We start from the raw sequence: 27,207 nt of genomic DNA on the forward strand, positions 1-27,207 counted from the left end.
GCTGATATATTCAGATTGGGAACACCCGGATAAGCAGTTTTTTCCTCCCAAAAAGTTTTCTACACTTTATCCTATGGAGGATGAATTCTATTAAAAATGGGGGGGGGGGGGGGGGGGTTCCAGCAATCGATGCGGCAATCTGTTTGGTAAATAAAAATTTCACCTGTCCGGTAGACAATGCACAGATGTTAAAGAATCCAACAGATAAAAAGTTGGGATTTTTTGTTAAGAAAAACATGTCTCTGGCAAGTTCAGTAGTGCAGCCGGTTCTTGTGGCAATGGGATTGTCTCAGTTCATAAAAGACCAGTTTGTAGAGATACTTAAGTTTATTCCTGATCAGCAGGCCCAGCAATGGGCTGGCACATCAGATGCACTATGTTTTACGGTGGATGCTATGAAGGATTCTATTCAAGCTTCACGGCTTATGCTAGGACTAGTGCATACACGCAGAGTCCTATGGTTGAAAAGTTGATCAGCCAAATCACTGTGTAAGAAGCTCTTGGCCAGTTTACCATTTCATGGTGAACGGTTATTTAAAGACGATTTGGATAAATCTATCCAAAGGATTTCTAATGGAAAATGTTCTCTTTTACCAGAAAAGAAGTTTAACCACTTGAGGACCGCCGTATTGCCATTGTACGTCAGCACAATGGCACAGGCAGGCATAATCACGTACATCCACGTGATTGCCTTCCAGCGGGTGGGGGGTCCGATCGGACCCCCTCCCGCTGGTTACGGCGGTCCGATTCGGTCCAGGAGCGCTCCGTGATGAGGGGATGGCCGTTGGTTTTCGGCCACCCCCTCTGGATCGCTCCTGGCCAATGAGAAGCTTCCTCCCCTGTGTATTGTTTACACAGGAAGGAGGAAGTGATGTCATTCTCCTCGGGGCGGTCTTTTTGACCGGACTACGAGGAGAACAGTAAAAGTAAGTGTGCACCAACACTACACTGACATGTAGGTACACACAGGCACACAAACCCCCCGATCCCCCCCCCCCCCGATCGCCCCCCGATCCCCCCCCCCGCCCCCCCTCCCCCCCCAGTCACAGTGTCACTGATTGCATTGATCATTTCTTTACTGATCAATGCATTCAGTGTCAGTTGTGACAGTAAAAACTGTCAGGACAGTTAGTGTTAGGTCCAGGGTAGCCCCCTATCACTCCCCAATAAAGATTTAACCCCCTGATTGCCCCTAGAGTTAACCCTTTCACCCCCTTTTGCCAGTGTCACTAAGCGATCATTTTTCTGATCGCTGCATGTGTCGCTAGGTAGCTAGTTATTTTTTTAGGTTCACCGCCAGGTTTTTATAGCGCTAGGTACCCCGATATACTACCCAATAATGTTTTTAACCCCCTGATTGCCGCTAGTTAACCCTTTCACCCCCTTTTGCCAGTGTCACTAAGCGATCGTTTTTCTGATCGCTGCATTAGTGTCGCTACAGTCGCTAGGTAGCTAGTTATTTTTTTAGGTTCACCGCCAGGTTTTTATAGCGCTAGGTACCCCGATATACTACCCAATAATGTTTTTAACCCCCTGATTGCCGCTAGTTAACCCTTTCACCCCCTTTTGCCAGTGTCACTAAGCGATCATTTTTCTGATCGCTGCATGTGTTGCTAGGTAGCTAGTTATTTTTTTAGGTTCACCGCCAGGTTTTTATAGCGCTAGGTACCCCGATATACTACCCAATAATGGTTTTAACCCCCTGATTGCTGCTAGTTAACCCTTTCACCCCCTTTCACCAGCGATCACAGTATAAGTGTCACTGGTGACGCTGGTTAGCCAGTTAGTTATTTAGGTTCCCCGTCAGGTTTTTATATAGCGCCAGGGACCCCCATATACTACCTAATAAAAATTTGAACCCCCTGATTGCCCCTAGTTAACCCTTTCACCACTGATCACCGTATAAGTGTTACGGGTGACTCTGGTTAGTTTGTTTTTTATAGCATTTTATATTCAAATCCGGAAGGCAGTGCTTGGTTTTCGGGGTCCCGTACGTGGCTAGGCTCCCAAAAAGTCCCCCACATGTGGTATCCCCGTACTCGGGAGAAGCAGCAGAATTTATTTTGGGGTGTAATTTGACTTCTGCACATAGCATGTGTGAGCAATATATCATTTAGTGACAACTTTGTGCAAAAAAAAAAAAAGTTTGTAATATTCCCGCAACTTTTGGCAAAATATAAAATATTCCATGGACTCAACATGCCTCTCAGTAAATAGCTTGGGGTGTCTACTTTCCAAAATGGGGTCATTTGGGGGGGTTTTGTGCTATTTTGGCATTTTATGGCCTTCGAAACTGTGATAGGTAGTGAGGAGTTAAATCAAAAATTTGCACCCTTAGAAATCCTGAAGGTGGTGATTGGTTTTCGGGGTGCCGTGCGCGACTAGACTCCCAAAAAGTCCCACACATGTGGTATCCCCGTACTCGGGAGAAGCAGCAGAATGTATTTTGGGGTGTCATTTCACATATGCCCATAGCATGTGTGAGCAATATATCATTTAGTGACAACTTTTTGTAAAAAAAAAATTTTTTTTTTTTGTCATTATTCAATCCCTTAGGACAAAAAAATAAATATTCAATGGGCTCAACATACCCATCAGCAATTTCCTTGGGGTGTCTACTTTCCAAAATGGGGTCATTTGGGGGGGATTTGTACTGCCCTGCCATTTTAGCACCTCAAGAAATGAGATCGGCAGTCATAAATTAAAAGCTGTGTAAATTCCAGAAAATGTACTCTAGTTTGTAGACGCTATAACTTTTGCGCAAACCAAAAAATATACGCTTATTGACATTTTTTTTACTAAAGACATGTGGCTAAATAAATTTTGCCCTCAATGTATGACTAAAATTTAGTTTATTCGATTTTTCTTATAACAAAAAGAAGAAAATATCTTTTTTTTTCAAAATTTTCGCTCTTTTTCCATTTATATCGCAAAAAAAAAAAATCGCAGAGGCAATCAAATACCATCAAAAGAAAGCTCTATTTGTGGGAAGAAAAGGACGCAAATTTCGTTTGGGTGCAATATTGCATGACCGCGCAATTACCAGTTAAAGCAGCGCAGTGCGAAATTGCAAAAAGACCTCTGGTCCTTAAGGTGTTTATTGGTCCGGAGCTGAAGTGGTTAAGCATTTCTCCTTTAAACATGCATCTTCTGCAGTGCCAGGTGCATCTGCCTCTAGGCAGTTTCAATAGCCTCCACCGTCAAGAGGAAGATCTCATGGGCAGTCCCAGGGCTAAAAGAGGACTTGGGACAGAAAGCCAGCAAAACTAAATTCTAAAGCCTCCTTATGAAGGGACGCTTCAAAGATTTCGCAGGAACAATGTCAAGACAGATGGGTGACTTCATCAATTTCACTAGATTACAAACTAGAGTTCCGAGAATTTCTATCTCCTCGTTTGCGAAAATCAAATGTTCCCAGAGATCCAGAGAAAAGGAAATCTTTCTAGCTCTGGATCATCTCTTATCCCGGGAGGTGATATCAGAAGTTTCCACGGAGGAACAGGGTTCAGAGTTTTATTCAAACCTTTTCACGGTTCCAAAACCGACCGGGGAGGTAAGAACCAGGATTTAAATATCCAGTCCTTTCGCATGGAGGCAATCTGATCGGTTGTCTCCATTTTGCCAGGAGGGTTATTTTTGCCATCAATATAAAGGATGCATATCTCCACATACCGATATTTCCCGCTTCGAGGTAGAAAATCTTAATTTTCAGTTTGTAGCTCTGCCATTCAGTCTAGCCACCGCACCACGTGTGTTCACAAAGATCCTGGCACCTCCTATAGCCAGGTTAAGGGCTCAGGTTATAACTCCTAGCCTATCTAGACGATCTGTATTTAGTAGATCGATCAGTCTTCGGTCTAAACCAAAGTTTCATCTCAGCTGTAAGCTACCTGGAATTCCTAGGCTGGATTCTCAACCTAGAAAAATCCTCCTTAAGCCTTTGAGGGCCATAAGATTACCGTCATCAATATAAAAATAATTTTTTTCCCTTTAACAATCTATTTAAACAATAAATAAAACCATTTCCACACTTGTCATTTTTGGGGGAGGAATTATCATCCAATAACATCTGACTATTTAGGTTACTTTTTATGGAAAAAAAGCCGTTTTTATTTTCATACAGTTTCGCAAGTTCGTACACTAAAGTTGCTGTAACTAAGCCATTTCATGGAATAACTGGCAAAAAGCTAGATCCATTTGTTGGTAAGAACAAAACGCCATTCTTTCGGCCTGGAACAAGCAGGTCCAGGCTTTGGACTTTCCAATGCACTTATCACCCGAGGTGCATCAGAGCCTTAATTGGTGGTTGATATCCAGCAACCTCCAAAAGGGGAAATCCTTTCTACCAGTATCCTAGAAAGTGCTAACAATGGATGCCACCCTTCTAAGCTGGGGAGCAGCCTGGAAGAAGCTTCTGTGCAGGGGAAGTGGTCCAAGTCAGAAAGGACCATGTCCATCAACATTCCAGAAATTCGGCCAGTACGCCTGGCCTTAGAGTCCTGGACGCTCAGACTATGGAATTGTCCTGTCAGGTTTCAAACCGACAATGCCACAACTGTGGCCTACATCAATTGCCAAGGGGCAAGGGGGCACGAGAAGTTGTGCAGCCCAAAAATAGGCGAGGGAAAGGTTCTAGCTTGGGCAGAAAGCAACATTCCTTGCCTATCAGCAATTTTTATTCCAGAAATAGAAGGTTGGCAGGCGGACTACTTGAGTCGCCAACAGTTGTTTCTGGGAGAAAGAAAAACATCAAGGGACACAGAGGTCTCTCCCTTCTTGGGTATGCTTTGCTACAAAACTGAGGTACTTCCAGTAGTGGGAAGGGTTATATAGGGAGTGCACTCTATATATCTCATTTTATATATATATATCTCATTTTTATATATATAATTCTCTCTCTGTCTCTGTCTCTCTGTCTCTGTCTCTCTGTCTCTGTCTCTCTCTCTGTCTCTCTCTCTGTCTCTCTCTCTGTCTCTCTCTCTCTCTCTCTCTCTCTCTTATATATATATATATATATATATATATATATATATATATATATATATATATATATATATATATATATATATATATATATATATGTCCTGCTCACAGTCCATCTCTCTGAATCGGAGGAAGCTTTGTATTCATTGTTAGAATACATTGCTTTCTGTGAATGACTGAGAGCCACTTGGACTCTATTGTGTTCTTAGTAGGAGACTGAAAGGTCTCTGCTTGCACCCGTGATACAGTGCTGTATGTAGCAGCAGTTAATACAGCACATCCAGCGGCCACACGTTAGTTTGGGCCAGCTATGTCCCTCATTATGTAAAGTGTAAAAAAAAAAAAAGCTTACGTTCAACATTAATAACAGTAATATAGTTCAAAACAGTAAAGCCATGTTTAAGTATGCACAAACATGAATAGTAGTGTCCATTACAATTATGAATACACGAGTGCAGCAAGTATCAATGAAAACCTGAATCAATAAACACTATATAAATCGCTACAACTCTATACACTGATAAATAGTGTAAGTGCAATTAATGTCCCAATGTTTGTGTGTTGTGCTAGGTCTCCACCATCACCGGGGTGCTGAGTATTGAGTTAGGAAGCTGTACTACCACACTATTCTACATGTTCCCCCAGGAAGTCAATGTACTTTGGGGCATCTGTCCTGCAGCAGCTTAAGTCCCTGCAAATAAAATTCTTCCAGCAGCTGGTGTAACCACTCATTTGTAACATTAGTTGCCTCCAGAACGCTCCCAAATCATTGTCCCTTTAGGTGTTTTTTTTGAGATTGGGGAACAAATGATATTCAGAAGGAGCCAGGTCAGGCGAATAGAGTAATGGGGCATTGCTTGAAAGTCTAAGGAGGTCAGTTTTGCCATTGTTTCACCTGCAGTATGTGATGAGGTGTCATGAAACAGGATGACACCTTTTGGAGAGCTTTTTCCTTGATATTTTGCCTCAACTTCGTCAAAGCACAGCAATTTGTTGCATTGATGGTTGAACCCTTTTGGAGGTAGTTCACCAGTAGAACGCCCTTCTTATCCCATAAAAACTGTTGCCATTTGCTTCTGCACTGACTTTTGCACACACAACTTCTTTGGCCTGGGGGGACCACTGTGCCTCCATTCTTTACACTGTTCCCTTGTCTCAGGATAATAACAGTAGATCCATGTCTTATCACCAGCTACCAGTTTGTCCAGAAAATCTAAATCATTTCTTGCTAAATGTTCCAAAACATCCACCAATGTCTCCACACGTTTCCTCTCTTGTTCGGTTGTCAAACATTTTGGGATCCACTTTGCTGCAAGCTTTCTCATTTCCATGTCTTTGTTGATAATGACACCAACTCTCACGTGATAATCCAAGATATGGAGCAATACTTTTGGCTGACTTCGGCGGTCCTCCATGATCATGTCATGGATGGCTTTCACGTTTACAGGCACAGACAGAAACAGGCCTTCCACTGGGTTTCTTGCTTTCAACGCCAAAATGGCCAGTTTTTAAATTGACAACCCAACGTTTAACTGTTGCATATTATGCAGGTACTCACAAACCTAGGTTAAGAGCAAGCATGAAAGCGCTGCTCGGCTCCAGTGCATCGCCATGCGTGATGACGTTGCCAGTATCACCTGCACCAGAACAAGGTCACGTTGATTCTAGCTTCTTCTCAAGCCCGCTACAGACAGCCTATTTAAGGCGGATTTCATCTGAAGTATGTGTAATTGGCTTTTGAAAACATTTTGCCCTTATAGAATATTTGGTCTCCAGGGCCCAAAAGCGCTCTTCTACCTCTCTACCAACTGAATCTGTTCAGAAATATAAACCTGATGTTTAAACCCCTTGAAGAATATATTGAGAAAGGTAGTGGACACAGAAGAGGATCCTGCAGAAGAAATTTCAGTTCATGCATGTTATGAGACCTGAACTAGGGCATCACAACATTCTTTCTACTGTATATTCACCTATTAATGCAGTGCATACTGGCCTTTGCATAGCAGCTTAGGAATCGACTCAGCCTGAGCAAGCTTTTATGGACACAGGCTGGTGAAGTCTTAAGACTTTTACCTTGCACTCTTGAATGAATTGTGCTTTGCATGCGCATTTGCCTTATTCTGAAGAGATATTCTTCTAAAACCCTTTACTAAATTATATCCTATGGAGAAGGAAATTATGAAATGATGGTCTGTCCCTATAGTGGATCCTGCTATTTCTGTACCCAACATGCATGTCACTGTTCCTGTTGAGAACGTTCCCTCTTTTAATGATTCTGGTTACAAAAAGCATACATGGACCAAGGAGGGAAGCTGTCCCCACTTGGACAAGACAGTGATTATTGCTAGTAGCTAAAGCAGCCACTAGCAATAATCGCAAGTGAATCCGGCAGGCTGGTTGTATCCAGGTTGATTGATCAACTCCGTACATTCAGCCTGCCCACACACACAATTTGAACAGTCTATGGCCATCCTAAGGAATAACCATTGTTTATTTTTACAAATGCCTATCTAATTAAAGCGATTGTCTCGTTTTTTTTTTTTTTGTTTTTTTTTTTCTATAATAAATAAAAAACCTTATACTTGCTCTGTTGCAGTTGATTTGCATGGAGTGGCTCAGATCCTCCTGTTCTCAGGTCCCACATCTGTGATCCTGGCTCCTCCTTCCTGACCAGTGCCCCCACAGTAAGCAGCTTGCTATGGGGGCACCCGAGCTGAGTCACAGCTCTGCTCCCTGTGTTCATTCAGACACCACCCTCTCACTCTCTTGATTGGCTGGCTATCTTTTATTGACAGTAGTGGCAGCCAGTGGTGCTGCTGCTGTGTCTCAGCCGATCAGGAGGGAGACTCTCAGGTGGCTGAGACACTCGTGGACATCACTGGACAGAGAGGGACCTCGGATAAGTGTTGAGGGGCTGAGGGAGGCTGCTGCACACAGAAGACTTTTTTATCTTGATGCATAGAATGCTGTAAGATAAAAAAACCTTTTGACTTTACAATCCCTTTAAATTCATCAGGGACAGTACTGGCGTGTCAAGCCATGGGGCCTATACTAGTCTATGTTCATAAATGTAACTTTCAAGCCTTAGATTATCACCCATTAGGGTTACTTTCTTTCAATGTAGATGGGTCAGTAGATTTTCGAGTGTATTATCTTTTTAGGTACCTTGAAGAGTGCTCTGGCTATAGATTGTTTCAGGTGTTTCTCAGCCTGAAGATCATTTAGAATACCCAGGAGACCTTGTTTGGGGTCCTCTCTAATTGTGACCTGAAAGACCCTGTCAAGGGTGCTCACCATCAACAATAGATATGTAGTTTTCGGCTCCACTATAGAGGGTTTATTGGATCGCCATGCACTCTACAGCATCTTGTACACATTGGATCGTCCCCAACCCCTCTTTTACCTAAATCATCCAGTCAGGTTACAGGCAGAAAACTGACCGTGGCCCTCATAAAACTGCCAAGGAGGTACCAGAAGCCAGGCCACCCTGTAGGAAGCAAGCCTGATTTTTCTCCTGGGCAGAGAAACACATGTCATTTACATACCAGGAATGAAATATTGGCAAGTGAACTGTCATAAAAAAAATCAATCCCCCACTCCGCTAAAGGTTCTAATTGGTAATCAGGCCTGCCGCTACTTTATATGACATAGGTCAAAACATGGAAAAAGGGTGAGTAGTACCACATCGCTGTCAGCCTGAATAAATACAATAAAATTGAACTGTAGTTCGTGCAAAATATATCCCTTATGTACTATATTGATGCAGTTTGTTGCTTCTTAACTTAAGTCTTTTTCCCCAGTGATGATCCTTCCTTACTCTGCAAGTTCATGTAAGAATGGATTCCAGTGATCATCATTGCTCTAAAATTGGCCTAGGAGAACTTGGTACTCAGGCATACACCGACTCATGCCAGATGTGCCTTGGCCTCTTCTAAACAGGTCGGACCTCCTGTTCCAAGGCACTCTGTTCCTCCTGCTTCTCAGTCACTGCCTTTAGTGGCAATGCTGTTGACACTCCGGTCCTTAAAGATGGGGACAGTTCTGATGCCGACATTCCCACCTTAAGGCAAGAAAAGCTACCTCTCGTAGGAGCTCTCTCATCACCAGGCTTACGTTTTTCTTGTGCGAATAAACAGACCGCTCGACCTCCAGGAATATGCTATAACTTTCATCTTAGCCTTTCTACTCTCTGGCTCAGTCCAGCATCTGGCTCTTTGTTCTCTGAAGGGACTTTGTTCTGTCTTACCCATTCTATTTCATTAACTCGTGGCTTTGAAGTTGCTTGCTCAGACCTTTGTACAGTGAGTTGCTCCTGTCAAACCCTCCTGTCCTCCTGTGTCTACTTGGGATCTGAATCTTTTACTTTCTGCTCTATACTGACCCCTCTGAACTGATTTAGCAACCTTTTCTTTTTTTGTATAGTCAATGTGGTTCTGAGACCCACGCCCTCCTAACCTCCCCAAGGGTTCTCTTCATTTTTTTTCAATGAGGATATTGCCACTGTTGGGTGTCAGTGAATGGAATAGAGCCTTCTGTTTTCTGTTGGAGTAAAAGTGCCTTGTATCAGTGAAATGGAAGCCCCAAAGTCCAGAAAAAGGCAAGCAAAGGGCAGAGGTTTGGAGACCACTGGTCTATGACTACAAGTCCTGTATTGTACAGTTGAGATAATGGGAATTTTGGCTTAACTGTAAATTCAATATCTTGGAGTACAATACAGGACACGGGTCCCTCTCCTCCTCTGACCACTGCATCTTATATTTCTACAAACTGGAGCCCCATGGAGTGAGTGGTTATATGACAGTACACTGGGGGCATTTCCAGCATTGCTTTTGCCAGTGTCCAGTCGCCTCAAGGTAGCGGCATATAACCTATTGTCATGGCCTACAAGCCCTGTTTCCTTTACTGTACTCCCGCGATATTGGTTTTACAGGTCAGTTAAAATTCACATTCAATACATTTGTTAGATTACTTAAATTATTCTCAAATAAAATCTTGAGCTAAGTGCATATAAATTAGTATAGATCAAAACCTTAGGCATGTTTTAAATAGTAGTAATGTAAAATTTGAATCCTAACTGATATAAGTCTATTGTGCATTGTTGATCATTTTGACAGAGCATACATAACTTTTTTTTTCAATACCACATTGGTTAATGGTATTAGTAGTTGCTGCAGTTAACAGACTTGAAGACAGGAAAGTCTAACTTGATCTTCAATGATAATCTACCAGGAGAACTTGTGGCCTTAAAGAAAGTGCGTCTAGATAACGAGAAGGAGGGCTTCCCTATTACTGCTATCCGGGAGATAAAAATCCTTCGACAGCTCATCCATCGCAGTGTTGTCAATATGAAGGAGATTGTTACTGACAAGCAAGATGCTCTGGACTTTAAGAAAGACAAAGGTGACTTCCCAAAAGAATCGCTATCCTCATGTGGTTGCTCATTATTTGCTCAGGATTTCTGTTGTAACACTGACTGTTTCTGTGTATTAGGTGCCTTTTACTTGGTATTTGAATACATGGACCATGACCTGATGGGTCTCCTGGAGTCTGGGTTGGTGCAGTTTTCAGAAGACCACATAAAGTCATTTATGAAACAACTTATGGAAGGACTAGATTACTGTCACAAGAAGAATTTCCTGCACAGAGACATCAAGTGTTCAAATATCCTGCTGAATAACAGGTGACAATTAGTAAGGTGGTATTTCTCAAACGGATGATTGTGTGAAGAGGTCAAAAACTCACATTGTGTTCTTTTTACAGTGGGCAGATTAAGCTGGCAGATTTTGGATTGGCAAGGTTATACAACTCAGAAGAAAGGTAATCGAGAACTTAATTTTTTACTCTGTACTATTTTGTTGGATAACACATCAAGAGCAAATTCAGAATAACAGAAGAGTTTAAAGTATATATGAGATTTTCATTTTGTTGTGTTTAACTTATTAATTTTTAATGTTGCATTCTAAGATGTAGTTGAAACTTTTGACTTCATGCGAACAGTGGGAGTCCTCTCACTGGCAGTTAAAGGTGAAGTGCAAAGGGAAAATCATTTCAGCATTATAGAGGTTCTTAAAGAGGAAGTAAACCCTGATGGGTTTACTTCCTCTTTGTCTCCCTGCAAAGGTAAAGCATAATGGGCTACTATTCATCGCATGGGGCGGGGCTCCGCTCCCCGCCTCTGGTGCCGCCTATCACGGGGGCTTCCTATAGCGTAGAAGAGAGAAGAGCCGCTGCCTGGTTGATTAGAGGGCAGGGTACACCACAGCTTTAATTTCAATAGCTGTGTGTTTCCCACTGCGTGCTGTCACATACAGCCCCTCCCCCTTGGATTGGACGGGTGATCTATCTATCAAAGTGCCCGGACATGGGGGATAGGCTGCATGTGACAGTGCGCAGAGGAGGAGACACAGCTATTGAAGGAAAAGCTGTGATGTTCCGGCACTTTAATCAACCAGGCAGCGGCGTCTCTACTCTCTCTTCCCTTCACAGGTTGGCTGCACTACTGGGCACACTGGCTGCCTCCATCTGATGGGCACCGTTGAGGCTGCATTGATTTCTTGTATCATGTCCCTAGTCTCTGACCATCTCCTGTACCATTTCCCCAGTCTCTGACCACCTCCTGTACCGTGTCCCCAGTCGCTGACCATCTCCTGTCTAAAAAAAATTTTTTTAACCACTTAAGGACCGCCGTATTGCCAATGTACGTCATTACAATGGCACCGGCAGGCACAAGCACGTACATGTACGTGCCTGCCTTCCAGCGGGTGGGGGGTCCGATCGGACCCCCTCCTGCTGGATATGGCGGTCCGGTTCGCTGCAGGAGCGATCCGTGATGAGGGGATGGCCGTTGGTTTCTGGCCATCCCCTCTCGATCGCTCCTTGCCAATGAGAAGCTTCCTCCCACTGTGTATTGTATACACAGGAAGGAGGAAGTGATGTGATTCTCCTCGGGGCGGTCTTTTTGACCGGACTACGAGGAGAAGACAAAGTAAGCACCAACACTATACTGACTGACATGTAGGCACACACAGGCACACAAACCCCCCCCCCCCCGATTCCCGCCCCCCCCCCCCCCCCCCCAGTCACAGTGTCACTGATTGCAGTGATCATTTATTTACTGATCACTGCATTCAGTCTCTGTTGTAAAAGTAAAAACTGTCAGGGCAGTTAGTGTTAGGTCCAGGGTAGCCCCCTATCACCCCCCAATAAAGGTTTAACCCCCTGATTGCCCCTAGAGTTAACCCTTTCACCCCCTTTTGCCAGTGTCACTAAGCGATCATTTTTCTGATCGCTGCATTAGTGTTGCTAGGTAGCTAGTTATTTTTTTAGGTTCACCGCCAGGTTTTTATAGCGCTAGGTATCCCGATATACTACCCAATAATGGTTTTAACCCCCTGATTGCCCCTAGTTAACCCTTTCACCCCCTTTTGCCAGTGTCACTAAGCGATCATTTTTCTGATCGCTGCATTAGTGTCGCTAGGTAGCTAGTTATTTTTTTAGGTTCACCGCCAGGTTTTTATAGGGCTAGGTACCCCGATATACTACCCAATAATGGTTTTAACCCCCTGATTGCCCCTAGTTAACCCTTTCACCCCCTTTTGCCAGTGTCACTAAGCGATCATTTTTCTGATCGCTGCATTAGTGTCGCTAGGTAGCTAGTTATTTTTTTAGGTTCACCGCCAGGTTTTTATAGCGCTAGGTACCCCGATATACTACCCAATAATGGTTTTAACCCCCTGATTGCCCCTAGTTAACCCTTTCACCCCCTTTTGCCAGTGTCACTAAGCGATCATTTTTCTGATCGCTGCATTAGTGTCGCTAGGTAGCTAGTTATTTTTTTAGGTTCACCGCCAGGTTTTTATAGCGCTAGGTACCCCGATATACTACCCAATAATGGTTTTAACCCCCCTGATTGCCCCTAGTTAACCCTTTCACCTAGGGATGCACCGAAATTTCGGCCGCCGAAACATATCGGCCGAAAATGCCCTTTTCGGCAATTTGCCGAAAGGAAAAAACGGCCGATAATTGAGCCGAAAATGGGGCGGGGCCTGGGGCGGAACTCCGCCCCCGCCCCGCCCCTGGTGCCTACCATGATGGGGGTGAATAGCGCAGGACTGATGCAGCCAGTGATGCCCCTCTGCAGTGAAGAGAGCCGTTTGGTTGAAGAGAGCCGCCTGGTTGAATAGAGCGCCGAGAACATCACAGCTTTAATTTCAATAGCTGTGTGTTCCCCGTCGCGCGCCGTCACACACAGCCCCTCCCCCTTGTCCGGGGTTACTTTGATAGACAGAGCACCTGGGTTGGAGTTCTGGAAAAATCTCAGGTAAGGAGGATTGCCACAGGAAAGGTCATTGCTCATCACCAGCTTGAAATTGAGGGCGATTCACTTTGCTCTATGCCCTACTACGTTGCTCAGTGCAGCTCAAGGGAATTTCTGTAGTGGACTAGTCCAGTGGTTCTCAACTCCTGTTGTCAGGACCCACTAAGAGGCCAGATTGTAAGTATTACCTTGGGGAGATGCTGACTTGAATACTGCAATCACAGAGCAGCAAATTCTATCACCTGTGATGTATTTCAGTTATCTTTCATACCTGGCCTGTTAGTGGGTCCTGAGGACAGGAGTTGAGAAACACTGCACTACTTGGACAACGGCACGACGGTGGTGTGCATAACTCGACAAGGAGGTACCAGATGTCTGGTTGCCCAGTAGGAAGTGGATCTCAGACTATCTTTGGAGGAACTCCTTGTTTCCGCACTATCCACATTCCAGGTGTGGCATTTTGGCAAGTGGATTTTCTCCTCCGTCAAATACAGTCTCCTGGGGGTGTGGTCTAGTGACACCATAAGACCAGTTCTCCTCCTTCATTTATGCCTTGTCTGCTTGACAGGACACGAGTGAATGAAACCATCCTTCTATAGATGGCCATGTGGATCGAAATTCTGGTTCAGCTGACAAAGTTCGATGTGTGGCCACTGCCGAGTGGGCTTATTGGAATTTTTTTTTGATCAGTGGCTGCAGCCAATAGGCTCACATCACAGAACACGGTGAACCCCCACTCCTCCTTGATTTGTGGTTCATGATTTTCTACAAAAACGAAAGGATTGCCTAATTGAGAGGGGACTTCCTTTCTTGTTTTTGGTAGTGTCCTGTGGTTGTTTTTTTGTGTAGTTTTTAATAAGAGTGTAAGGGAGGTTTATGAGGGGCAAGAAGCCAATGTTAAAACATGGACTTTTTTTTTTCTTTTTCTATTGGGTTACAGCTCTTTTACTGGAGAAGGTGTTGAATGTCATATTTTTTTTGTTTTCCAGTCGCCCATACACAAATAAGGTGATAACACTGTGGTATCGACCTCCAGAGCTGCTACTAGGGGAGGAAAGGTATACCCCTGCCATAGATGTGTGGAGTTGTGGGTAAGTCACATCTGTGCCATTATTTCCAGCATGGAGGTAATGTGAGATTTTGCTTTGTATTGTTCTTTTTCCACTGTGGGTACCTAGGCTAGATATGCAGTAAACCTTTATAATCAAGGCTTTAGGGGTATATGGGCATGGTTGTAATAAATATTTACTCCATGTCTACAGATAATCTTCCTAGCACAAAACACATGCAATGGTCTATAAAGTTCTTCTGCATTTACATGCATACTGTGTTTAGACTCAAAGAATTAAACTCCCATTGCATTAAATTTACCTGCGTAAGCATGTCTATTGAACTGCATTTAACAAGAAAAAACTCCACTGATAACTGCATTTTTGGAGTCCTTGTGCTTTTATTCTTTTAAGTTTGTAACTTGAACGTATCAATAGCATTTAGATTCAAAATTCTTGTTTGAGCTTAATTAAACCCCCCCCCCCTTTTTTTTTGTTTCTTCAGATTTTATTTGAAAGTAAGTCTGAGTCCTTGCATTAATTATTTTATCTATGAAAATTGGTTGAACATTCTCCACACATGCGGACGGTTCAGGTCCACCTGTCAGTTTGTCAGGCGACGCATGTCAGTGGTGACATGTTGACATCCGCTCTGCTAAATCCAGACGGATGGAAACCCTATTTTCCATCCATCTGAGGGATTGGATCGGATGAAAATGGACAGGGGGATCCGTTTTCATCCGATTCCCAATAGGAGAGCAGAGCTCTGACAAGTCCGTCTGTGCAAAGTGAGCAGCAAGTTCTCTGTGATGGAAGGGTGGTGAAGTCCTGTGTTTTTGTTACTCAGTCTGCCTCAGACCTTATGTAGAAGTTAACCAGTTGGCTATACAGCAACCTGCTCATATCAGCATGTAACCTCTGCACTGGTCTGTGATTCTACTCCTAACCCTCCAGGGCTCAGCTGGCTCCTTAACCACTTCCCGACCGGCGCACGCCGATGTACGTTGGCAGAATGGCACGGGCAGGCAAATGGGTGTATACCTGTACATCCCTTTAAATTTGCCGCCCTGCCATCTCGAGCGCGCCACCGCCGGCGTGCTCACGTGCCGGTCGGGACCCCCGTGAGTCCGGTTGCGGGTCCCACGGATTTGATCGCCGCGGGCATACCCGTGATCATCTCATGGGACGGCTGAACTAGGAGATGCCGTTGTAAACAGAATCTCCCAGTTCTGCCTAGCAACAAGTGACGCTGATCTCTGCTTCATGTGATTGGAGCAGAGATCGGTGTTCACTAAAAGAATGACCAGCCCCCAACAATAACACACCCCTAGAAACACTTAACCCCTACACTGCCACCCACTGGTTAACCCCTTCACTGCCAGCATCATTTACACAGGAATCACTGCATTTGTATAGCAGTGATTGCTGTATAAATGACAATGGTCCCAAAAATGTGTCAAAAATGTCCGATGTGTCCGCCATAATGTCAGTCACAATAAAGATCGCTGCCATTACTAGTAAAAAATATTTTTTTATAAAACTATCCCCTATTTTGTAAACGCTATAACTTTTGCGCAAACCAATGAACCGCTTATTGCGATTTTTTTTTTTTTTTTTTTTTTTTATAGCAAAAATATGTAGAAGAATACGTATCGGCCTAAACTGAGGGGAAAAAATGTTTTTTTTACATATTTTTGGGGGATATTTATTATAACAAAAAGTAAAAAATGTTTTTTTTTTTCAAAATTGTCACTATTTTTGTTTATAGCGCAAAAAATAAAAAACGCAGGGGTGATCAAATACCACCAAAAGAAAGTTCGGTTTGTGGGAAAAAGGGACGTCAATTTTGTTTGGGAGCCACATCACACGACCGCGCAATTGTCAGTTAAAGCGACGCAGTGCCGAATCGCATAAAGTGGTCTGGTCTTAAGCCAGCAAAATGGTCCGGGGCTTAAGTGGTTAATCAGCCAAGGACCAGTTCAGGGAGCTGGTGGATAATACCCAGATCATCCATTTCCAGCCTTCTCCATTGACAGCATGAAAGTACTCGCCTCTGAGTGCATTAGAGGTCATAGTTCTCAAAATCTCAGCCTAACCAGAGGTTTCAAACGCAACCCTCTCCTCACACATACACAGTCAGTATGCAGGTAAATATATAATACAAAATATACAGAATAATAAATTACATGTTAGACATCCCACACACGCCAGAGGTAGATGAAGAAATTTGATGGTTTGCAATAGTTTTTCATCTTTTGCCTATTTCGATTGTTGAGTATCTTCATATTTTTGCAGTTTCACAAATGCATTACATTTTAAGCCTAGCAATCTAAAGTAGACAGTCTATTTTTATTTTATTTTTATTTTTTTTTGTCTGCAGTGACCCTGCTCTTTGTTAAAGTTGCTTTAGGCTAATCGGTAATTTACAGCCACTGTACATCGCATGCCTAATTATCTGAAAAAAACTCAACTGGTATGGCATTTGTTAATGTATGCATTAACCACTTAAAGACTAGCCTCGTTTTGGGATTTTGGTGTTTATAAGTTTAAAACAGTTCTTTTTGATAGAAAATGACTTAGAACCCCCAAACATTATATATTTGTTTTCTAACATCCTAGAGCAGTGATTCTCAACCAGGGTTCCGTGGAACCCTAGGGTTCCTCCAGAGGTTGCTAGGGGTTCCTTCAGCATTGGGCAATTTCTATCTCTCAGATAAGTACCCACTGACACCATTGATCTTTTTAACTATCTGTAAGGAGGTAATTCTGCCCAATGACCACAAGTGTATGGACCATTCTAACCACTCACCATCACTAATGTATCATGAGTTGCAGATTTCTAATTTTTAGCAGGGGTTGCCTGAGACCGCAGAACTATTTCAAGGGTTCCTCTATGTTGAAAAGGTTGAGAAAGGCTGCCCTAGAGAATAAAATGGCGGTCATTGCAATACTTTTTTTCACACCGTATTTGCCTTACAAGCGCACTTTTTTTTTTGGAATAAAATTTAACTTTTTTGAATAAAAAAATAAGACAACAGTAAAGTTAACCCGATTCTTTTTATATTGTGAAAGATGTTGTTATGCCAAGTTAACTGATACCCAACATGTGACGCTTCACAGGTTGCATGTTTTGAGTTACAGAGGAGGTCTAGTTCTAGAATTATTGCTCTCTCTCTCTAATGATCGCGTATGCGTTCGCTTCTGCGCACAAGCTCGTCGGGACAGGGCGCTTACATTTTTTTTCTTATTTATATTACTTTTATTAATTTTTTTTCACTGTTTTAAAAAGGATAAAAGTGACCCATTTTTTTTTCTCTGACAAGGAATGTAAACCCCTTGTAATAGAAAAAAAGCGTGGTAGGTCCTCTTAAATATGAGATCTGGGGTCAAAAAGTAGGATTAAAATGCAATAAAAAAAAAAAGTTCTCAATTGAAAAAATGACTTTAAAAAAAGTGCCTTTTAAGAGTTATGGGCGGAAGTGACATTTTGACGTCGCTTTTGCCCTGCTATTGTATGGAGACTGGTGGGGGCCATCTTCCCCTCAATCGTTTCCATACCCAGGCACAGAGAGGACCCGATTGCCTCCGCCGCTGCCGACGGGATGCATAAGAGTGGCGGGGGGCCCCCTCTCCCACGGTTGATAACGATGATCTTGCGCTGAATCCGCTGCAGAGACCACTGTTGTTGTAAATATGACCAGCTTCTGAAAATATGGATATCTCGGATTTGCCCGTATCTGCTGCCGTTACCGAGATATCCATCTTCAAAGTGCCGAAGTCTATGTACAGGAGCCGGTTGGCAAGTGGTTTAAAACCTACACACGTTTGGGGTTCATGTACTCTTGGTTAACAGGAAATAATTTACGGCTTGTTCACACTTGTGCGGACAGCTGCGTTTTTCAGCACAGTTGTTTTCTACATGTCCTATTCACACTTCAGCACTTGCCGACAGCAATTTATATATACACTGGAGCTCAAAATTAAAACAAAATGAACACTTGATTTTTTTCAGAAATAATGTAATTTTTATTGCTCAACATTTAATGGAATTTTTGTTGTGGTTATACCATGCTAATAGAACAGTGTTTTTCAAAAAAAAAAAAAGGCACATCAACAAAAAAATACTTGTTCTCTTTCGTTCCTTGACTAACACAGCTCCAGTAATCTTGATGTGGGGTTATTACGCCACCTTCAGGAGAGGACTAGAGAGAACATGTAATACATGTGAAAAACAGAACTTTACAGTTCCTCCCAGGGTGTGGTCCCTCTGGTAATAACCCCTCAGCCTGCTTCCTGCAGCTCTGTTTTTTTTTCTGCCTAGTGAAGGAGAAGGACCTAGGCTCCTTGCGGGACCATCGGTCCTGGGAATTTTTCAGAATCTTTTGCGCAAGATTTTAGGATCCTGTGATCTGCCATCAACAGCCGGCTGGTTGACAGGCTGGATAATTTAGATCCTTGTAGTCTCCCCAGCCTGGCCATCGAGCGTGTGCAGACCCTAGCTACACGCTGGGTTGGCCACGACATGCCACTCAGGCTCCAGGGGCGGCCGGTGAACGCAACTCTCTGGGGCACACATGTGACCGGACTACCAATGTCCTTGTCAGTGTGCCGTGCCCAGCAGCCACCCCATACTGCTCAGGAGTGGGTCTGTGATGGGATGTAAGCACTGATTGCGGTGCAAAACGCGTCAGAATTTTCCTGTACCCTGTTATTCCTTTTGCTGTGGATTTTTTTACTTTGTTTTGATGTGACCCACGTTGTTTCAATTAAAGATGGGATTTCCAGTCTTTTTCCAGTGTGCGGCTATCCAGAGTTTTGTCCTGCTTGTTTGCTCAATACCCCTCAGGCTCCAGAGGCTCCTGTTGAGCACAACGCTCTGGGGCACACATATGACTGGACTACCAATGTCTTTGTCAGTGTGCTGTGGCCAGCAGTCACCCTGTACTTTTTGGGACTGGGTCAGTGATGGGATAGCATCCAGGCGAGCTGGGGACAAGTACAGCTCTTTCTGCCTCGGCGGGATTGAGCAGCTGTGCATTCCCTGGCAGGTCGATTAGGGGGTCCCTCTTCTCCCTCTTTTGTCCCAGTGTCCCCCCCCCGTGGGGGATGCTGAATGGCTGGGCTGCTGAGTGGTGTGTGTACCTGTAGCCAGGTATCCTCCAGGGTGCTCTGATCCTGGATTGGGGGCTGCGTTGTCTGTGGTCACTCCGCGGGGGGCCTGCATGTGCTGCTGCCATTTAGCGCTGTCTGCCGCCATTCTCTGTTCATTCACTGTGTACAGTTACTTGTTGGCCATTTTCTGTTAGTCTGTGGAAAGCATGGTCGGGGGAACATTTTCCCTGCGATTGTCCTTTATACAAGGTGGCCAGTTTTGTTGTAGCTCGGCGCGCTTTTTATCCTCAGCGCTGCCCCCTGTTGCTCTCTGGACACCTGGGACCTAACACTGGACAAAGGCACCTGTAATAAGAGTGGCGCAGCACTCGGTCGGGGTGTTGAGTCCTGCAGTGGGGCCCCCTCAGTCTGCAGCAGCTAGGAGGGTGGGACTGTGCACCTTTCCTAAGTCACCAAGGCTGGCAGACAGGGTGGGTCAGCATGGCTTCAGAAACTGGTGTTTCTTCCCCAGAATGCCCTGCAATTGCAACCGGCTCATCTGCAAACAGTGCAGTGCCTTTGGACACCTTGTCGGTGGTCTTTGAACTGTTTGTTGCAAGGGTGGAGGCCGTGTGCGAGCGCAAAGGTGGTAAAAAATGGCCCCTGCCTCCCCCTATCCTCCGGGAAGAGCTCTGGCTCAGACTCTGGCCCATCAGTGACTGGCGGCCCCTGCTCTGATGGATCAGATGACGCTGACCAGGACCCATCGGACAGTGAGGGTGATTGCCCATTCGGGTCTGCTCAAGACAAATCGCTAGTTGGAGCACTTACCACAAGATACAGCAGGATCCTCCACTGAAGTAGCGGTCCCTTTTGGGTCCCGTAAGCCAGCCTGTGTACCTAAGGTGTTTCCGTATCTGACTTATTTCGATAAGTTCATATACAAGGAATGGGGAAGCCCGCAACAGACCTCCTTGGTCCCTAAAATAATGGCGTTGCGTTACCCCTTTGAGGAGAGCCTTCTGAAAAATGGTCGGCTCCTCCGGTCGTGGACCCCCCAGTATCCAGGTTAAACAAAGTAACCATGGCCCCGGTAGAGGGGGCTCCTGCATTTAAGGACCCTACTGACAGGAAGGCCGAGGCAGTGCCCCATTCCTTTTTTTTTACGGTTGTGGGGGTCAGCAATACAACCAGTCCTGGCCACGGCACTAGTGTCAGACGCTTACTGAATGGGCAAAACTTTTGCAATGTGAATTGGAGGAGCAGCAGGCTACTCCTGTCTGCCTGGAACTAGCAGACCAGTTAGTGCATGGCCTTAAGTGCTTTTGTGACGTGGACCTGGATACGCTTCCCTTGCTCTCCAGGGCTTCAGTGACAGCCGTGTTGCTGCGGCACCTGATTTGGCTAAAATGCTGGTCTGCGGACCAGGCATTCAAAAAAAATCCTAAATGGATCTACCCTTCCTTGGTTAGCAGCTATTTGGAGCCTCGTTGGAGGACATTATTCAGAATGTCACAAGTGGGAACAGCACCTTGCTCCCACAGGCCAGGAAGAGTAAGGAGCCACGCCGCTGGCAAGGGCCCTCATTTTCCACTCAAGAGACTTTTTCGTCTGCCCGGGACTTTGGCTAAATGCTCCCAGTCCAACAGGACTACTACTAAGGGACAGAAGCGTCCCTGGACTAGCAAGCCTAACAAGCCAGCGAGCAAAAATGCTTCCACATGAAGGTTTGCCCCTCCCATCACTCGGGTGGGGGGGTCGTCTTCTGGAGTGCAGCTCGGTGAGCCTCTTGGCTGTCCGGCCAATGGGTCTGCAAACTGATTTCCTCTGGCTACAAGATTGTTTGGTGGCCAAGAAAGAAACTGAGTCTTCCCTGTTGGGGGCAATAAGGGACCTGCTAAGATGCGGGTTGATAGTGCCTGTTCCCGGAATCGGGAAGGTTCAGGGGCTCTACTCCAATCTGTAGTCCTCAAAAAGGAAGGGGTATGTCCAGTCTTGGACCTGAAAGCCCTCAATTGTTTAGTAAAAGTACAGAGGTTCAGAATGGAATCAGTTCGCTCAGTTGTTGCTGCACTCCATCAGGGGGACTCCCTGGCATATTTGGACATCCAGGATGCATACCTGCACATACCAATATGCCTCAGATATCTGAGGTTTCTGCGATTTGAAGTAGGACAAGGCCACTACCAGTTTGTGGCTCTCCCCTTTGGCTTGGCTTCAGCACCCTGAGTCTTTACCAAGGTATTGGCTCCAATTTTGGCATGTTTGCGACAACTTGAGATCGCAATCGTGGGTTTCCTAGACGATCTCCTCCTGCGAGCAGCTTCCGCCTCAGAATTGAAGGAGGCTGTGGCGATCACCATGTAAAGCGTGCAGGAATTTGTGTGGGTTTTTAACATCAAAAGGTCGATGCTTATACCGACTCAGCGCTTGGAGTACCTAGGCTCACTGCTGGACTCCGTTGAAGCTAGAGTGTTTCTCCCTTTAGACAAACTGCAGATTCTCAGAGCCGCGGTGAAGCTGTTGCTGAACCGCAGGTGGTTTTCGCTGTGCTTCTGCATGCAAATCTTGGGTCTCATGGTGGTCTCCTTCGAGGCGGTACCGTATGCCCAATTTCACACCAGAGTCTTGCAGAAGGAGATATTGACAAAATGGGACAAATCTCTGTTCCTTTATCGGCAGGTTTGATTGAGCCAGTCAGTCAGGGACTCGCTTCTCTGGTGGCTTAGATCACTGACACTTCGGTCCGGGAAGTCGTTCCTACCTCTACATTGGACAGTGATGACAACTGACACCAGCCTTGACCGGCTGGGGTGGAGTACTGGGAGTACAGTTGACCCAGGGCCTCTGGTCGGGGGAGGAATCTAAGTTGCCAATCAATGTGCTCGAGCTCTGATCGATCAGGCTATGCCTCTCCACATGGTCGATGAGACTAGGGCATCCGATCAGGATCCAACCAAACAACGCTACGGCAGTGGCATGTGTCAGCCATCAAGGAGAAACAAGAAGCTTGTCTGCAGCACGGGAGGTCGCTCACATCCTTCGTTGGGCAGAGCGACATGTACCGGCCCTGTCGGCCATTTACATCCCGGGAGTAGCAAACTGGCAGGTTGAATATCTGGAAGTTGCCAGATGCTGGACCCAGGAGAATTGTCATTGCACCCGGAGGGGGTCAGGCTTCTGTGTCTGTGGTGGGGCACACCAGACATGCATCTTCTGGCCTCCCTACTCAATCGGAAGGTGCCGAGGTTCGTATCCAGGACAAGAGATCCTTGAGTGGACGCGTGCGACACGTTGATGGCTCCATGGGCTCAGGACCAACTGATCTACGCATTTCCTCCGCTAAAACTATTACCACATCTGGCGGCTACCGATGCGAGTAGGCCTTCTGTCTCAAGGTCCGATTCTCCATCCTGCTTTACCATCGCTGGTTTTAACGGCATAGCTGCTGCGAGACAGGTGCTAACGAACCGAGGCCTCTCTGACTCAGTGATTTCAACTATGTTGAGGGCATGGAAATCGTCTTCTAGGAAGATATACCATCGTACATGGAAGGCCTACATCTCCATGTGTGAGGAGATGGGGTGGCATCCACACACCTATTCTGTTTCCAGGATCCTGCTGTTCCTACAGCGAGGAGTAGACCAGAAACTGGCTTTAAGCACCATCAAGGGACAGATATCAGCCTTGGCTGCCTTTTTCCAATGACCCCTGGCGTCTCACTCTCTAGTGAGCACCTTTGTACAAGGGGGCTGGCACGTAGTCCCTCCGGTGCGTCCACCCTTGCCCCCGCTTCAGAAACCGCCATTTGAGAACAGAAAAAAATCCCTTGTTGACTTTCTCAGAAAGTGGTCTTCCTAATGGCCATTACATTGGCCAGGAGGGTTTTGGAACTGGCGTCCTTGTCTTGCAAGTCACCCTATCTTGTTATACACAAGGATAAGGTGCTGTTGCAGCCGCAACCTTCTTTTCTACCGAAGGTGGTTTCGTCCTTTCTCATCAATGAAGACATTGTTTTATCATCTCTGTGTCATAAATCTCTACGTCCTCAGGAGGTGGCCGCCCATTCCCTGGATGTGGTCTGGGCTCTAAGGTTATATCTGTCTCTGCCACGGCTCCCTTCCAGAAGTCAGACTCTGTTTGTTTAGGTAGCTGGTCTGAAAAGAGGATGGTGGTCTCGTCGCCCACCATTTCCAGGTGTATCAGACAGATCGTGGTCCAGGCTTACACCTTGAAGGGACAGGTGCCCCCCTTTCCTGTCACGGCCCATTCCACCAGGGCAATTGGGACCTCTTGGGCTTTCCAACATCAAGCTTTAGTCGCTCAAGTGTGTAAGGCTAGACTTGGTCGTCCATTCACACTTTTACAAAGTTCAGCAAAGTGCATGTATGGCCCATTTCACACTGGGGCGGTGTGGGCGTCGGCGGTAAAGCGCACCGCTATTTTTAGCGGCTTTCTACCGTTGTTTTAGCGGCAGTCTGCGGCCGCTAGCGGTGCGGTTTTAACCCCCGCTAACGGACGAAGAAGGGTTAAAACCGCCCACAAGCCATCGGTATAGCTGTGCTGCCCCATTGATTTCAATGGGTAGGAGCGGTGAATACACCGCTCCTTTCACCGCTCCAAAGATGCGGCTAGCAGAACTTTTTTCACCGTCCTTCTAGCGCACTGCTCCAGTGTGAAAGCCCTCCGGCTTTCACACTGGAGTGAAAGGGGCCGGTTTTTTCAGGTTTTATTTTTAGCGCTGTAGTGCCTGAAAACAGCCCCAGTGTGAAAGGGTCTTAAGCGCATCGTCTGATGCCTGCTTTGGCTGCAAAGTTTTGCAGGCGGCCATGTAATGTGGCAATTTTACACTCTTTCTTCTGTTAAGAAAAAGTTAACTTTTTTTTAAATGAATGCTGCATTTGGTTGACCGCAAGTTCTGATGCAGTTAGTTTTAGATGGTGACTGCCCTGTTAGGGAGCACCGCTGGTTGTGGGTGAAGTTATGTTGCTGTTCCCACCCCTCGTTATGGCACTGCTTGGGGACGTCACTACGGTCAAGATTACTGGAGCTGTGTAAGTCAATGAACGAAAGAGAAAATAGGATTTTTGTACTCACAGTAAAATCCTTTTCTCTGAAGTTCATTCACTGACATGGCACCCTCCCCTCCTATTGGTTTACGTTATACTGCTTGTTGATTTACTGAGCTTCAGGAAGCCGGCTGAGGCGTTATTACCAGAGGGTCCACCCCCTGTGTGGAACTGTAAAGTTCTGTTGTTTTTCACATGTACTACATGTTCTGCCTAGTCCTCTTCTGAAGGTGGCGTAATAACCCTACGGTCAAGATTACTGGAGCTGTGTCAGTCAATGAACTTCAAAGAAAAGGATTTTATGGTGAGTACAAAAATCATATTTTGTAGAAAACGCAATGATCAAAATTAGAAAACAGAAATGACTGTAGACCGAGAAAGCTTACAACTAAAATTTCTGAAGGTTACAACAATGAACAAGTAGTAGAAATTGTACGGGCCCTTACTTTGAATTTATTACATCTACAGCCACAGGACACCACTAGTCTCTCAAACTGCTCTGGTATGATTTTGTTCCACTTCTCTACCAGTCTAGCCCACTCCTGCTTCCTGTACGAACGATCAAATGGCTAAATAGCCGCTATACTTTCTCATTCATTCACTGACGCACAGCCTTCATAATGATAGGGTTATATCACCTCTATTAGGGGTAGGACTTGGCAGAACAAAAAGCAAACGAGTACCTGGCTACGCCCATGGGCCGTCCTTCAGTCAGTATATAACCCCCACCTTGCTCTAAGTATTCAGTTTTTTTTTCTGCCTAGTCAGGAGTAAGGACCTGGCTCCCTTTTGGGACCCTTGGTTCTTTGGATTTTTGTTTTAATTTTTTTATTTCTCTTTTATTTCTCTTTTATTTCCCTTTTTTTTTCGTGTGATGATCTGCAATCAACTCCTGGGCTGGGTGACAGGCTGGATTATATAGATCCTGGTAGTCTCCCCAGCCTGGCCATCGAGCCCATGCAGACCTTTGCTTTGCCGCGACAAGTCCATTCTGGTCCAGGGCGGCCGATGAGATTGAGTCTTGCAGGGACACATATGACCGGGCTACTGCTGTCTGGATCAAAGTGTCGCCATGGCCCACAGCCACTTCGTCTAAGCGGGAGATGGATCTGTCTGAGAGTGTTACCTGTGCACTTCACTGAAGCGCTAAGTAAAGGGCCCCCCCGCCTCTCCTCCCCTGGAGAGGTGGGGGCGCGGATACTCCCTGGGGTGGTTAGTCCCTCCGGTTTCTCCTCCTGGCACAATGGGACAAATAGAGCTTTATACACACAATAACACTGCGCAGTACCAAAAGTATAGGAAAAAGCTGCCAACACGCTAAAACTAGGATTTTTTAGCCACAGAAATGTCAAATATAAAGTGTAAGCGCTAAATATATGTTGCCGTGATAATCAGACTATGAAGTGAAAACAGAGAATGATAAATATGAAAAAATAAACAACATATATACTGAAAAAGGATATAAAAAAAACCCATACAGTGTATTCATATAACTGAATTTTTTGTGAAACATGACCCCAAACATGGGGATATAAATATAAAAAATGAAGTATTTAAACACAGATGGTGATTAAATAGAGTCCATATTTTATAATAATAAATGTGCAAACATGAGTCCCAACAAAATTTAGTAAAGGCCGGGATCCAAATCAAATGTAGCCGTGAAAATTCCACCACAGTGCAACTCCCACCACCTTAAGAAGCTCAGGCTTACCAGATGGTATTGACCCGAGTAGACATATATCTAAGGGGGTCAACAATCGCTTACAGTTCCAACTACTGAGGCACTGGTTCATCGTTTCATGGTTGTGTGGATCCCAAAACAAGTGGTTCTTTCAATATAATCGACTGTATGTAGTAACAGCTTTTAGAGAGACAACTCCGGCATCAACCCCGACATGAAATGGAAGGATAGAGCCAAAATGGTGTGATAACGTTAAAAAGAATGTTTAATAAAAATAAAGTATCAAACTCGCATTCCAGTGGTTAACAACGAGCATATCAGGAAAAATAGGCAGTGGTAGAGTCTTTCCGACGCGTTTCGACCTATGGGTCATCATCTGGGGTGAACTGCTACCACTGTTACACTGCCTTATATAAGTTACATACCACAATGCACTGAGGTTCAATTGGAATCCACCCCTGTGTGTCACAGGTGTCAACTTCAGGTATGGAGGAAAACGGGGGCCGGGCGTGCGTTCCACGCCTCTATCTTATAAAGTGAATTGCGTTCCACCTGATACACTCATATAGTTGAGCCAGATATTTAAAATCACCATCTATATGAAGTATCATGAATTAATATAACAACCTAAAGTATGGTGGACGGATGGAGCATAAAACCTATAGTAAAATGCCAATTTATGCAGTCTAATTTGCGTTCCAGACTTCTAAAAGAATCGATAATGACAACACTGCATCATTTCCGGTGGGACCAGAACCGGAAGTGAATAAACGTCACTTCCGGTGACCTGTATAGTGATAACACCAAGACCGGAAGTAGGCCACGTCACTTCCGGTGGGGTGAGGATGGAAAATGTATAGTCGGGACCGGAAGTAAACAAACGTCACCTCCGGTACAGTAAAGACGCCCCTAATACCATCAAAACGGGAACTAGAGAACCTCCAAACAAAATTGTAATATATAAAAATATATAAAAAAGGAATCAAAGATACACAAGCATCTTCAAATCTATCG

The 27,207-nt window shown here is 45.0% G+C and overlaps 1 protein-coding gene across 4 annotated transcripts in view; it reads left to right on the top strand.

Moving 5' to 3' along the window:
* CDK12 (cyclin dependent kinase 12) overlaps positions 1–27,207 on the top strand; it is a 369,527-nt gene that overhangs the window by 124,885 nt on the left and 217,435 nt on the right. For all 4 annotated transcript variants that reach the window (XM_077459478.1, XM_077459482.1, XM_077459479.1 and 1 more), the window contains exons 5-8: positions 10,213–10,383; positions 10,474–10,663; positions 10,744–10,800; positions 14,290–14,391. In XM_077459478.1, the coding sequence (XP_077315604.1) occupies positions 10,213–10,383; positions 10,474–10,663; positions 10,744–10,800; positions 14,290–14,391 (520 nt within the window). The remainder of the gene's footprint in view (positions 1–10,212; positions 10,384–10,473; positions 10,664–10,743; positions 10,801–14,289; positions 14,392–27,207) is intronic.

This window comes from Lithobates pipiens, unplaced genomic scaffold, assembly GCF_037356315.1.
Source record: "Lithobates pipiens isolate NorthernLeopardFrog02 unplaced genomic scaffold, aLitPip1_a1.2 Scaffold_28, whole genome shotgun sequence".
NCBI classification, from domain to species: domain Eukaryota; kingdom Metazoa; phylum Chordata; class Amphibia; order Anura; family Ranidae; genus Lithobates; species Lithobates pipiens.